This window comes from Vipera berus, assembly GCF_964194415.1.
Source record: "Vipera berus genome assembly, chromosome: Z".
NCBI classification, from domain to species: domain Eukaryota; kingdom Metazoa; phylum Chordata; class Lepidosauria; order Squamata; family Viperidae; genus Vipera; species Vipera berus.
The window spans coordinates 103,593,845-103,609,167 of NC_138205.1; the positions used below are offsets into that span (position 1 = coordinate 103,593,845).

General features: G+C 35.7%; 1 protein-coding gene across 4 annotated transcripts in view; it reads left to right on the forward strand.

Annotated features, from left to right (window-relative positions):
* Positions 1-15,323, forward strand: part of CDK6 (cyclin dependent kinase 6) — a 128,538-nt gene that overhangs the window by 75,693 nt on the left and 37,522 nt on the right. For all 4 annotated transcript variants that reach the window (XR_014028488.1, XR_014028489.1, XM_081343858.1 and 1 more), the window contains exon 5: positions 11,490-11,599. Coding sequence is in view for 2 of the 4 variants with exons in the window: in XM_081343858.1 (XP_081199984.1) it covers positions 11,490-11,599 (110 nt within the window). In the remaining 2 variants the exon portion in view is untranslated. The remainder of the gene's footprint in view (positions 1-11,489; positions 11,600-15,323) is intronic.

Consider the following 15,323-nt stretch of genomic DNA (forward strand, 5'->3'; position numbering starts at 1 on the left):
GCCTGGAAAGGGACAACTAGGTTTCCAAAGAAAGGTATTTCCTTCTTCAGTTACTTGTGCCAGCACTTTCCAAGGGGTTAACTGGAGAATTTCTTTGAAACTGAGGAAGAAGGTCACTGGCGGCAAAAGCAAAGGCTTGCAGGGCCTCCATTAAGAGCCTTTCACCCTGCATTTCCCACCAAGAGGATTGTAAACATTGGCTCCCAGCCATAGTCTTCTACAGAACGTCTCTGTCCTGCCAGCATACAAGGATAACATGTTTTAACGCAAACAGCTATAAGCACATGAGTTACTTTCTGGATTCCAAAGATCATTTTGGTTATAGTAAAAGAGGTCCCATCTCTATGAAGGAATTTGAAAATACAAATTTATTTGTATTTGTTTTGTGGAAATTCATATGTAGCTACCTTTTTTAGCTATTTTTTTTTTTACTTTGAGGAATGTATTGTATAGAATGTTGTCAATTGGTAGCATAAAAGTTATTTTATCTGGTACGTGTTAGTAACTAGCAATATCATTCTTATCTTGTTTGCCCTTTAGCTAGATGCAATGCCATCGGAAATGAGAACTAGAAACATAAAGGTCTTTTTTACCTTAAATATTCACTGGCACTTTGCATTCATCTTCGACTTTCATCTTTGAAATGGTTTTCAGAAATAAATTACAACCAGTTTCTGTTGTTTATTTCAGAAGCAATGGTTGAACTCTTAGAATTCTAGAGACAGAAAACAAGAATTATATAGAAGGTATTTCAGAAAAGCTGATTCTTTGGATTTGAGTTATAGGGAAGTTTGCTGCATGCTGGTTTCATGCATCATTTTAAAGACATTTAAAATGACTTTATTATAGTTTAGTCATACCATGAATCTTAATTACCTTTTATATGGGAGAATTATAATTTGGCTAGAATCAAGGATTGAGATAGGGCTTGTAGCTTACCTTTAAATTGAAACATTCTTGTATAAATCTGCCCTCTCTTGTAAAGTATGATGTTACAAGAGCAATCTCGTACATAATTCTTAACATACTGAACATATCCTATTCAGAAACAATTCCAAGGAATATACGTTTTGAAGTAATTATTCTTTCCTTTTTATCAAGATCCCTCTTGTTTCTCAGATGTAACTCAGTTTATTTTCTAACCAATGTAAAAACAACTCTTCCTTTATGGTATTAAATTTATTGTTAATACCCATACTGCCTTTTTGATCTGACAACAGATCTAAGCTGGTGAATCTTTGCATCAACTAAAGGTAGTATGAATATAAGGCCTGTAGTAATATATGAACGTCTTCCAACAACAATTTTGAAAAAAACCTAGCATGTTTTTTGCCAATTTAAGGTGGGAAATGCTCCAAATTACCTGAAATAATCTAGAGAGAAGCATCCAGATTTCCTGAAAACTAAATAAAGCACAAATCCTGAATGGATGTGTAGCATGGTCCTGCCATTGGAAAGAGTGATCTCTCGTCAAATGTTAAGTGGAATCAACTAAAAGGATGCCCATTATTCATTTAAAGACATGCTAACACTGTTTGCTTAATGAAGCCCTGAGTCTGATTGCCAGTATCCTAATACATCAGGAGGATATACAGATCCATACTGTAGATTGCCCAGTTCATCTTTTGACTTGATTAAAAACTTTAGAGCTCTTGCACTGTTGAATAATAGCTCATACACATGTTCAGTGCCTGAGACTTTATTAAAAAATAAACCAACTACATATGTGTGTGTGTGTGTGTGTGTGTGGAAAGAGAAAGAGAGAGAGAACGGATATACCTATAAATACTCTGAACGACACTAGCATTCTAAGAAAGTTAGATTTCCTAGAAGTATAACACAGGATTCTGATTAGTGTTTTCGTTTACCCATCAAAGGAAATGAATAGGTTTCTGTTTTAACTTCTTTTTATAACATTTTTTTCAAGACATATGTTTTGGGAAGAATGAAGGTAAACAAACTGAGTCTTAATGGATATATTATGGAGATTCTACGTGTAGAGAAACTTGCAAGCAATCTTAAACAGCTTTATATTCCCCTTGGAAGCCTAAATGTTATTCATGGGTTGTTTGTTGTTTCCTATTATTTTTTTAATGCTTTCTGTGTGTTGTGAGTCATTCAGAGTCATTTGGAGTTAGGTGACAAAGTTCACATTGAATATTTGGCTCATTGGATATTTGGCACATGGCTGGACTACTATGATGTTGCTGTGTGAGTCTCCATTTAAAGACATTTTAGAATATTTAATAGATGCAAGATACGTATAACAATGCTGGCTGATTGAGGCAAAACTCACAAAACAAATGTCTCACTTAATAACAGAAATTTTTGGCTCAATTGTGGTCATAAGTTGAGAATTCCCTATAATTCCTTGTGGATTTCTGAATTTAGTTTGAAATATTTCTGTTAACCTTTAACACCTAAACTTTAGCAGTGTTGCTTGGAAATAATTAGATTAGTAAGTACAATGCATGAATCCTTTTTAGTAGTACCTGGTATCCTGGAATAATCTTCCTTATCAATTTCCTTCTTTGAAATGAGTTTGGTATCTTGCCTGTTTATTTGATAAGTTAGAGAAAATTGGGTTTGCTTGATTCTTTTGTTTAAAGATTCCTGGGAGGCTTTTTAGTAAATTTGAGTTAATCCATTTTTAAAATACAAATAAAAGAATTCCACTGGAGTGAGATAATGTGACTGAGATTATTTTAACTTAAACCCTGATTTATATTGGAATGGAATGGAATGGAATGGAATGGAATAGAATAGGAAGGGACCTACGAGGTCTTCTAGTCCAGCCCCCTGCTCAAGCAGGAGAACCTATACCAACTCAGACAATTGACTGTCCAGTCTCTTCTTAAAAACCTCCAGTGATGGAGCACCCACAATTTCTGAACGCAAGCTGTTCCACTGGTTAATTGTCCTCACTGTTAGGAACTTTATCTTTAATTCAGGTTGCTTCTCTCTTTGATCAGTTTCCAACCATTGTTTCTTGTCCTGCCCTCTGGTGCTTTGGTGAATAATTTGGCCCCTTCTTCTTTGTGGCAGCCTCTCAAATACTGTAATACTGCTATCGTGTCACCCCTATTTCTTCTTTTTTTTAAGACTAGCCAAACCCAAGTCCTGCAACCATTCATATGTTTAGTCTTCAGGCCTTTGATCATCTTAGTTGCTCTTCTCTGAACTTTTTCCAAGGTCTCAACATCTTTTTTGTAGTATGGTGACCAAAATTGGTTGCAGTATTCCAGGTGTGGTCTCACTAGGGTTTTATAAAGCTGTACTAATACTCCGCGTGATCTTGATTCTATGCCTCTGTTTACACAACCCAGGATTGTATTAACCTTTTTGGCTGCTGCTGCACATTGCTAGCTAAAGTGATCATTCACTAGGACTCCAAGGTCCCTCTCGCAGTTACTGTTTTTGAGCCATGTTTCACCTAATCTGTAGTTATATCTTTGATTTTTTCCTGCCTAAATGTAAAACTTCGCTTTACTCCACATTAAAATTCATTTTGTTGGATAGGGCCCATTGTTCAAGTTTGTCAAGATCTTTTTGAATCATGAGCTTGTTGGCTATCCTGGGGTGTTGCCTATTCCTGCCAGTTTAGTGTCATCTGAAAATTTGATGAGTTCCCCTTCTATTCCCTCATCTAAGTCATTTATGAAGATATTAAAGAGTATTGGGCATAAGACGGAGCCTTGTACTCCACTGCTTACTTCTCTCCATGTGGATGTAGTATCATTGAGAACTACTCATTGAGTATGGTTTATCAGCTGGCTACAAATCCATCTGGTGGTGATGTTGTCTATTCCACCTTTGTTCTAGCTTACCAAGCAGTAGATTGTGGTCTACTTTGTTGAATGCCTCACTGAAATCCAAGTACCTTATACTATGTTCACAGCATTTCACTGACTTACTAATTTGGTCACTTTATGAAAGAATGAAATAAGATTAGTTTGACATAATCTATTTTTAACAAACCTCTGCTGGCTATCAGTTAATAACTTGTTTGCTTCTAGTTGTTCGCAGATCTGTTTTTTTATTATCTTTTCCAGGATGTTCCCAGATATTGATTTTAGACTGATTGGTCTGTAGTTTCCTGGGTGTCTTTTTTCCCTTTCTTGAAGATGGGAACCACATCAGTCCTTTTCCAGTCCTCAGGTACTTCCCTGGTGCTCCAGGATTTTTGAAAGATATGGTGCAATTGTTCTGAGATAACATCTGCCAGCTCCTTCATAAACTCTAGGATGTAATCTGTCGGGTCCTGGTGATTTATAATCGTCAAGGTCAGATAGGTGTTCTCTTACCATTTTCTTGTTTATTTTAATTTTTGTTTCTCGTTTGTCTTTCACAGTATTTTTTTAGTATGTTGTGCTATATTTTCTTTTTGTATGAAGACTGATGCAAAGAATAAGTTAAGCAGCTCTGCTTTCTCCCTATTGCTTGTTACTTCCTTGCCATCTTCTCTATTTAGTGGACCTACAGTTTCCTTGAGTTTTTTTGTAATTAATATATTGAAATAAACTTTATTATCCTTGATTCCTGTTGCAAGTCTTTGTTCATTCTGAGCCTTTGCTTTCCTGACTTCGTCTTTGCATGTTCTGGCTGTTTGCTGATAATCAGCCTTAGTTGTGTGTCCCTCTTTGCATTTTTTTTTATTTGTCCTTTCTGTTTTGCAGTTTGTCAGAGAGATCTTTGTGCAGCCATGCTGGTTTCTTCTTGACTTTCTTGTTTTTCTTTTTCAGTGGTATTGTGCCGGAATGGGCTTTTATGATAGCATTTTTCAGAGTTTCCCATGCTTCTTGAGTTATTTTCCCCTTTAGGATTTTCATCCATGGAATCTTTCCTAGGTTGTCTCTGAGTTTGTTTAAAATCAGCTGTTTTGAAATTTAAGACATTGGTTAAATTATTTTCTATTGCTTGTGCTTGCATTAAATTGAATTCCAGTATGACGTGATCACTTTCCCGCAGGTTCCGGCAACTTCAACTCTCTCTATCATTTCTTCTCTATTAGTAAGAATTAGGTCCAGTATAACTTTACTTTTAGTTCCCTCCTAAATGATAAAATTGGATGATAAAATTGTCAGCTAGATTGATTAAGAATCTGTTTGATCTCCCGCTTGCTGCAGAGTTTGTCTCCCAGCTGATATCTAGATAATTGAAGTCTCCCATTACTACTGTGGTATGCTTCCCATACATTTGTTAACTGATTGACAACAAGTCCATCTATTTCTTCTGATTGGTTGGGTGGCCTGTAGTATACTTTTTTCCCCTTTTATATTGACTGATATAGATTCTGGTGGTCTTGGACTTTTTAATATTCAGATTGTTGAATACACAGTATGAACTGATCCTTTGCAACAATCTTCTCATCTATGTGGGTAAATGACTTCAGTATCATGTCATGAACATTGTTTTAACTTTAGGCATATGCATTTTAGTTGATGGAAAGAACTTGTAATATAATTTATGTAGAGACTGAACAGAATATGAAATAGTATATAACTTTGTCTTAGCCCTTTATTGATGCTATTTTTTCCTGTTAGGGAACCATGTTCTCCTATGCATATTTTTAAGCATGAGTTTGAATATAATGTCTATCATGCCAGAGATAAAAATCTGTGTTCTATTGTTCATGTCAAAAACTGGACTGATGTCTATGAATGTTGTAAAGTAAACGGTTTGCTCCCTTTAACCGTATATTTTTCTATTCGGTGACATGAAATTAAACAGTTATCAGTAGTAGAATTACTGGACATAAATCTACTCTCCAGCTAACAAGTCTTTTTTAGCTACCCAGTCATCAGTTTTGTATAAAAGATGTTGGTGTGCAATTTTGCTGTGATATCAACAAAATTGAATGATCTATAATTCGAAGGATTACCCCTGTCATAAATAGAGAGCTTCTAGCCATCTGGACCTTGGCAGGAATTATTTATGTGAGTTAATAAATCTGAGAATAAAGGAGTCCACCAGTCAATGTGATAATTTGGTTCAGGGAATAGAAGATATTCCACTAAGAGCCTCCTCAGAGTCCCAGTGAACCCTTTAATTTCCATCCAGTCATCAGAGAAGGCTTCAGACCTTTTATAAATCCTTTTGTGGATCTTTAGTCTTTAGTCCACTACAGCAGAAGGCAGTGAGTAATTGGTTATAATATTGCTCCCACATGAAGGCAGTTATTGGGATTTTGAGGGAGGACCTATGTTCCTGCAACACTCCTGCAACTAAATGCCCCCTTCCAAAAAAGACTGGGTTTGAGTAAAAATATAGTGGGGAGTTGAGGGGGGAAAAATGATCTTTAATCATACATACATTGAGATGCAAAGGGGATGTCAAGATACTTCTTCTTTTGACTTGAGTTCTCTGAGTAAAGCAGCCAGAATCATTTTTCTCTAACCTTTATCATCAAGAAATACCATCCATTTAAATGATAATTTTTAATATGGAAGTTTAGTGTTATTTTAATATAGAAGTCATTGCTTAACACCTCATTTGAGACTGGAATTTCCATTGCTAAATGAAGCAGTCATTAGGCAAAGCATCACATGACCTTACCACTTAGTGATCGTAGTTCCAGTAATCTGGTTGTGATCACTGGGAAAGAACATCATGCTTCTCCTGCTCTGTGTGAACCGCTGGCTCTTTCTTACTGGCTCTTCGATTAGTTCCAGTATCAGATACAAATATTTGAATAGCCATTTTGTAATAAATGAAGTAGCTACAGATCATACTAACAGCAATGCTGGTAGGAACATACTTGCATAAAATTATCATTTCTTAAATCTCTTCCTTCTGCCTGTAATTTCACCAAGAAGTAAATGGAATCCTTTTGCCTCAATATCAAAGCCCATATATGTAGCTTTATGTTATAGTAATTTCCACTCCACAAGAAAGATAGAACCAGAATGACTTCTGGTTAATGGAATGATTTCAACTGATTCAATCAAAGTGAACTTGCACTTTTAGGCTACAGTTTTATTTGCAAAGAAATATATTCTGCATTCAACAAGAGTTCATGTCTTGGCAGACCTTCATTAAAAAAATACTATTGCCATGGGCTCCACCTTGCCCTTTTCAGTACAAATTTTGTCCTTAAGATCTTTCATTGCTCAGCTTGACCCGGTGTTATTTGGGGGTGGGGAGAGATTGAGCCTTTCCTTTATCAAAACGTTTCACATAAGTAAAATATGTAATCAAAACCATCCAGAAGAGGAAGTTCTATGGTAACTGTTAAATTCACCATATCCTGTCTTATGCATCATTTTCATTTCTGCTTCTCTGTAACTGAATGGAATATCCATAAATTTTTGTTTGGTCTGGGGATGAGACAGAGGGAAATGTTCTTAATGAATCATGCAGATCACTGGGGGGGGGGGTGGATTTCCCCCAAGAGAACATTCTTAGTAGCAAGAACATTTATCTGTGGTTATTCTTTGCAGTCAAATTCCTTGAATTGAAGCGAGCAATTTTGCTCATCTTGAACATTGAACATAATGTATTCATATATACTGAGATAATTACATTTGTTACAAATGATCAGCTTTCCTGTTTGGTGCCCTCCGAATATAACACCTAACAGCCCTAGACAGAATGTTAATTAATTAATGCACGGTTTCATCTAAAAATCATTATAAATCATTCTTTATTAAAAAAAATAATCCTGAGACCTATCCTTCAATCAATGCTTTCTTCAGATCAGTTTTGTTGGGAATGCGATTCTTTTTTATTTTATTTTAAGGAATAATGCATTTTGGGGAAAATATTTTCTCAGCATTTAAAATGCACATTTTGTGCTGTGAAATAGTTCATTTCCTTCTCTGCTAAGATAGCATTTGCAGTAGAAATTGTTCTCCTCAACACTGATCTTGTTGAAATCCAGCATCTATGGAAAGCACTGGGTGAAAGATACTGCAGAATATGTAAATATAAATAAACCTGATGGTGTCATACAATACAAATCTACAAACCTATTTCCATTTTATATAATTTTGTAAATTGCTGAAATGTTCCCTACATATTGCCATCTGTGATGTTAAAGAGATTGAAAAAAACAAAAACTGAATGATGTTAGCTATTCTCTGAAGCTAGCCATGAAAGGAAAAATTTACGTGAATGGATATGGAATATTGGATGGTTTAGTATGACTTATTGTGGCAAACATAGACTTAGAACATGGATGTCCAGATGTCCCAACATTTTGGCTTGCCTGACTTTCTTTGAGTGAAGAGGAATTGTCTTGGACCGCATATAAAACACATCAACAGATTCCTGACAAACCTAGCAGACAACTTTGTCTCCCAAAAAGTAGAGAATGGAACTAGGGGATTAGCCATATTGGATCTAATCCTCACTAACAGAGATAAAATCAAACAACAAATCAGTGAACACCTAGAGGCAAACAAAGTTATTACTAAAAGTCAACATGGGTTTGTCAAAAACAGATCATGCCAGACAAATCTTACTGCATTCTTTGACCAAGTGACAAATTAGTGGATCAGAGAATGCTGTGGATATAATTTACTTGTACTTCAGTAAGGCATTTCATAAAGTAAATCACAACCTACTACTTGATAAGATAGAAAAATGTGGGTTAGACAGCATCACCACCAGATGGATTCGTAGCGGGCTGACCGGCCGTACTCAGTGTGTGGTCCTCAATGGAACTGCATCTACAAGGAGGGAAGTGTTCTAGGGCCAGTGTTCTTCAACATCTTCATCAACGATTTGGACAAAGAGATAGATGGAGAACTCATCAAATTTGCAGACGACACCAAGCTGGCAGGAATAGACAACACTCCAGAAGATAGGCTTTAAGATTCAGGAGGATCTGGACAGACTTGAACAATGGGCACTATCTAACAAAATGAAATTCAATGGTGAAAAAAATAAGGTTCTACATTTAGGCAAGAAAAACCAAATGTAGGTGGTACTTTGCTCAATAGTAGCAACTGTGAGAGGGATCTCGGAGTCCTAGTGGACAATCATTTAGATATGAGCCAGCAGTGTGCTGCAGCTGCCAAAAAAGCCAACACAGTGTTAGGCTGCATTAACAGAGAGATAGAATCAAGATCACGTGAAGTATTAATACCACTTTACAATGCCTTGGTAAAGCCACACTTGGAATACTGCATCCAGTTTTGGTCACCACGATGTAAAAAAGATGTTGAGACTTTAGAAAGAGTACAGAGAAAAGGACAACAAAGATGATTAGAGGACTGGAGGCTAAAACATATAAGGAATGGTTGCTGGAATTGGGTATGTCTAGTTTAATGAAGAGAAGGACGAGGGGGGACATGATAGCAGTGTTCCAATATCTCAGGGACTGCCACAAAGAAGAGGGAGTCAAGGTATTCTCCAAAGCACCTGAAGGCAGGACAAGAATCAATGGATGGAAATTAATCAAGGAGAGAAGCAACCTAGAACTAAGGAAAAGCTTCCTGACAGTTAGAACAATTAATCAGTGGAACAAACTGCCTACAGAAGCAGTGAATGCTCCAACACTGGAACTTTTTAAGAAGAGAGTGGACAGCCATTTGTCTGAAATAGTATAGGGTTTCCTGCCTGAGCAGGGGGTTGGACTAGATGACTTCCAAGGTCCCTTCCAACTTTATTAATGTTATTATATATAATATCTAATATAATATAACTAACATATAAATAACAAGCTTCCTTTATTTTTTTCTTATATCTTGTGGAGCAGCACAGGTTGGACACATCTGCTCTAGACAATTATCTGTGTATCCATTCATTCATCCATCCATCAAATTTATTGTCCACCCATTTTACTGCAGGAAGCAGAAACTGTGAAGTATCTTTTCCTAAATGTCTAAAAAGAAATTAATTTTCATTGAACTAAAAGAAAACTACAATGTAATTGTCCATTTGAGCATCTTTCAAAAGGAAGAAAAATTCTCAACATTTCACCTAGTAAAATATTCTATAATGGTTTCCAGAATGTATTTGGCCTTCATAAACTTAGGCACTTCAGAAATCAGTTTCTTTCCTGTTTATTTGTTGCATTCATTCCTTTTGAGATTTTGATTATTCTGAGCAACTGTAATTGTAGATGCAAGGGTCATAAATCTTTACATGAGGAAGGAAGAAAACAGTGACTGAAAACTGAAGTGTCATTTGGGGCTTTCGGTGCAATTGAAATAGTTCTATGGATACAATCTTAGACATGTTCATATGTGAGCTTGTACTGTTCAGAAATTATTCCAAATCACATGATTTCACCTGGCTTGAGGAACCAAGTCAATCTATTTCTCAATCTGTGCTAGTGTGTTTAAAACCAGAGCATAGTTTTTTCTCTTTTGCAGAGTAGCTCGACACCCCTTACATGTAAACCATTTTCTCTTTCCTCAGTAAGACATCTTTTGAGTGCTATTGTAACTTCTAATGGTTGCCAAACAAATGGTTGTAAATCAAAGGCACTTCCACGCCTGTAGTTGTGTGGAAGTGCCTTCTCTACTTAAGAGTTTTCTTAAGAAAACTGTTTTTCAGCAGAGGCTTAAAATCTGCTTGTTATTCATTTTAAATAAACTTCATTTTCCTATTTCTTTTTCTTCGTCATTTGAAACACATGACAAAAGCTAAATTCATTCATGTTTAGCTACAGTAAATTATATTGTTCATGTTTCAGTAAGAGTTCACAATTCCTCACATGACATATATTTAGAAGCATCTATTTTCTTCTGTCTTAAAATTACTGAATTGTTTCTAAAACAGGTATGAGACTAACATGCTAAAAGTTTTTAAGGCTTTGTCTAAATAATACCCTTTCATTTTCCTTAATTATTACTTCGTAACATCTACTTTATATATATTTTGCATGTTTTAATCTAATTTCAGATGACCTCTACATTGAGAAATATATTTTTCTAGGAGAGTGATACTATTACTTTAATTAAAAGTAATGTCTTCAGGAAAAAAAATCTAAATTCAACGGTACAATTTTTTAAGACTGCAATTATATTTTCCTCATTTGTAACTTCTTCAAACTTTTATCTATATGTGCATCTCAGAAAAACTGTTGTGGACTGTATTTCCTGTGGTGCTTCCAGATCAAAGGTTTATTGTGCAGTCCTTTAACATTAAATTTTACTATTTCCTCTATTTCCTAATGTAAAAAATATATGAAGGAATATGAAATAGAATAATTGCTGTCCAATAATTTTTAATTAATAGCCTTTAAATCATTTACCTGGAAGCATTCCTAAAGTTTTTCATTTATAATTTTATAGAAAACATTTGTTCGTCCTGAGAAGTAAAATGATTCCTTTTTACTTCAGTTTAGAACAAAATATTAAAAAAATCAAACAATTGATTAATAATGTAATTAATATGTGGATATTTCCACAAAGATCTTCCTTCAAAACTTGCAATTTAGAAATACAGTAATATTAGAAAAACAAAGAGATATTTTTCCTCCTTCTTGGGAATTTCTTTAATTAAACCATATTCCTAATAGTTTACCCTTTATTTTGCAGGTTGTTACTCTGTGGTACCGAGCTCCTGAAGTTCTGCTTCAATCCAGTTATGCAACACCAGTTGATCTTTGGAGTGTAGGTTGCATATTTGCAGAAATGTTCCGTCGCAAGTAAGCACTAATTTAAAGCCTTTATATTTTAGGGGAAAATTAGCTTCATTTATACTATATCTATACTATATAATCTATACTATAACATAATACTACTACTACATGAATTGTTATTTTGCTTAACGTATTGATTAATTAATTTACTTAAAGTGTCTTCACCACACTAGATTTTAGGATGATGCAACATATTATTTAAAACAATATAGTTCGAGATTCATGATGCAACAACAAGTAAAAAATGTCAAGGCAGGCTGGAATATGTGCACCTTGGGGAAGTTTGGAAAATAAAAATGTTAGAACTTGGCATTGAACAATTGTAAAGCAGATGCCATGGGAAGTCTTTAGGAAAGATATTCCAAAATAATATCCAGTTATGATTCCAAAATATTGAAATTGTAAGATTTAATAGTGAGCGAAAGAAATATTGGCTGCCTTCAGTACCCATCTCTTCTGCTCTCTATTATCCTCTGTTTTTATCCATTCCTTTGTAAAATTCATATGTGAATCTAATTTAGAAATAATTTTATTTCCAAATATTAAAATTAAAATATTGGTCTATGATATTAAAATTGAATTAAGTTTCTGAAATACACAAATCCTAAATTTGTGAAACACTAAATTTAATAGGTTAGAACTAGAACCAGTTGAAATAATACAATTTTAAATGATTACCAACTGTTTCCATACATTGTCATTCTACAGCTATTTGCTATATTGCTTTGAGAGCAAAATAAATATGCATTAAATATTTTTTATTTGTATTTTTTTGTTTAATCTTCATGGCAGCTTACTTTTAATAGTGTTTTGCCCTTAGAATAGAGTTGGACTTTTAGCTAATTGTTATGCCACTGAAGGAAGAGGGACCTGCAACTTAGAAGAGTTAAAAGGATAAGAGAATTGTTTCCAGGTCTAGATAGATAATATCTCAGGCTACTGAGAGAACTAATAGAGGTTATTGCAAACAACTCTCAGTAATTTCTGAGAATTCTAGCAGGATTTGTAAGATTCTAGAAGTTTGGAGGAAAACAAATGTCATTACCATCTTCAAAAGAGAAAAAAACGGAACTTCAGAAACTGCAGTCCAATCAACTTGACTTCTGTATTGGACAAGGTCTTCAAACACATTCAAGTGGTATATTTGTGAATATTTGGATAGGAACGCTACAGTTAACAGGAGCCAGCATGAGTTTGTTAGCAAACTGAACTAGAATAATGTGGCATAATCACAGGACATTTTATCACTTGGATTATGTTGCTTTTTATGTTGTCTGAGACTGTGATCCTGTAAGATACTACTTTATCTCTTTTGATAGAATTGCTAGCAAAGTAGATTTTCAGAATAATGTACACGTAGTTTACTTGGACCTCAGCAAAGGTTTTGACAGATGGAGAATATTAATAAATCTCATACAATCTGTCCCACAAAGGAAAGTCTAGGAGGAGAAGTGGGAATTAAGCAAAGGGAATCTTAATATGTATCAAGATTATAAGGAAAAGGTTCAGAGTCAGTGAAGAGTGGAACATTGTCAAATTAGATTCCAAACTGAAAAAAATAATTTCAGTGTGTTGACTAAGTACTGATTCTGTTGACATTGTGTTCAGTAAACAGGTCAAACAGTTGATATTTATGCCAGGATCCTATTCTAAATGTCTTCTCCTACCTGTCTGTGAAATGTCTCAATGCTTAAAACTCCTACTAGGCCTGAGCAAGCATTTCTCGCTGTAAGGATCTATACCTATCAATTATTTACTATTCTGGATTTTTCCTTTAATTTCTAAATTTCTAGGTTCTGAACCAATACAATTTACTGGGTATTTTTACACAGAATTCTAAGGCATTGTTCAGTAGATCACTATTCAAGGTCTGGTGGCTGGATTTGCAATATAGCTATTTTTGTTTCTTTAAATCTTGGTTAGCTAATTATGTGGCATTAATTGACTACTGTTCAGGGTTTGGATTTATGATAAAATGATGGTAGTGCAGAAAATTAGCAGATGGAAAGAATGAAGGAATGGCAGGAGGCATAGTATCTTACAAGTAGAGTATAGAGAGTATGCTATGCTTTGCTATGCTATCTAATACCATACCGTACCGTACCATATACAATACAATACAGTACCATACCATGCAATATAAACAGCCATTCGTCAGAGTTCAGGCACTTGCTGAACCTAGTGGCAGCAAGCATGTTCACTTACTTCAGAGCCCCTTGTTGCACAGGTAATTCACTCTAAGCTTCATGTATGGACAATTCACCATTTTGAATATACAGATGGTAACATCATAGTGGGGAGACCCAGATTTTGGTCTAAGGTGCTTTCAGATGTATTGACAGATGAAATGCATAATGACTTAGCAAAGTTTTGCCTTTTACATTCATCCTCAAAATGGACTAATTCTGAAAGTATATTATGTGAACAAAACCATCTAATAATTCTCAAATATGGGCAAAATGTTTTCCTCACAGAATATACTGGCTGATTTTCTTTCACATTGATATTACATTTCTGAATCTAAAAGTTTCTTTTCCAGCTCTGTTGTGCATCCTGGGGCAAAGACTTAAGACTATGCCAAAATATTGCTTTCCTGCAAATTAGTATGCCTTGCTGCCTTTTTGTCTGGCAATCAAATATGATTCAAGCTGTCATTGTTATCCTATTACATAGAGAGGTTGTTGTGTTAAATTAGAGGCCTGCATTTATTCAGACTTATGGTAGAAATTCAGAACTTGGAATCAGAATTAAAAAATAATCTAATAGACTGGCCACCTGTCTAGGGAATGAATTGAAACCTTGTTTAGGATTAGCTCATCAGTTACTAATATATCTCTATACCCATAAGACAGAAAGGCTTAAAGGGCAGATAAAGTGCTATCTAGATGTTTTCTAATTGGATGGGAACAACACAATCTCTTCATATAAAATATTTAGAAATATAGCTGCAGATGTATCCTTCTTGGATTGGGGGCAAGAAAAATGATACATTTATTTATTTATTTATTTATTTATTTATTTATTTATTTATTTATTTTATTGCATTTATATACCGCCCTTTCCCTGAGGACTCAGGGCGGTTTACAGGGAGTTAAAAATCAAACATACAAAAGTTAAAAGCCAAGTTAAAAAATATTAAATCAACCCTGTGCTATTAAAAACCCCAATTAAAATAATTTTCTCCTCAGCCTGGGCCCGAGAGCTCAAAGAGCCAGGTCTTCAGGCCCCGGCGGAATGATCGGAGGTCGGGGGCAGTCCTCAGCTCCACCGGCAGCTGGTTCCAGAGGGCAGGCGCTCCCACTGAGAAGGCCCTATCCCTGGGTGTCACCCGCCGGCAATCTCTTACCGGCGGAACCCTGAGCAGACCCTCCCTGTGGGAGCGCACTGGGCGAAGGGCGTTTGAAGCCGGCAGCAGGTGTTCTCTCAAATACCCCGGACCCAGGCCATGTAGGGCTTTATAGGTAATAACCAGCACCTTGAATTTCACCCGGAGGGCAACCGGAAGCCAATGCAGCTCGCGGAGTAGAGGTGTTACATGGGAGTATCGGGAAACCCCCATTACAACTCGCGCGGCCGCATTCTGCACCAGTTGAAGCCTCCAAGTGGTCTTCAAGGGCAGCCCCATGTAGAGAGCGTTACAGTAGTCCAAACGGGAGGTCACAAGCGCATGAGTAACTGTGCGTAGGGCGTCTCGGTCCAGATAGGGACGCAACTGGCGCACCAGGCGAAC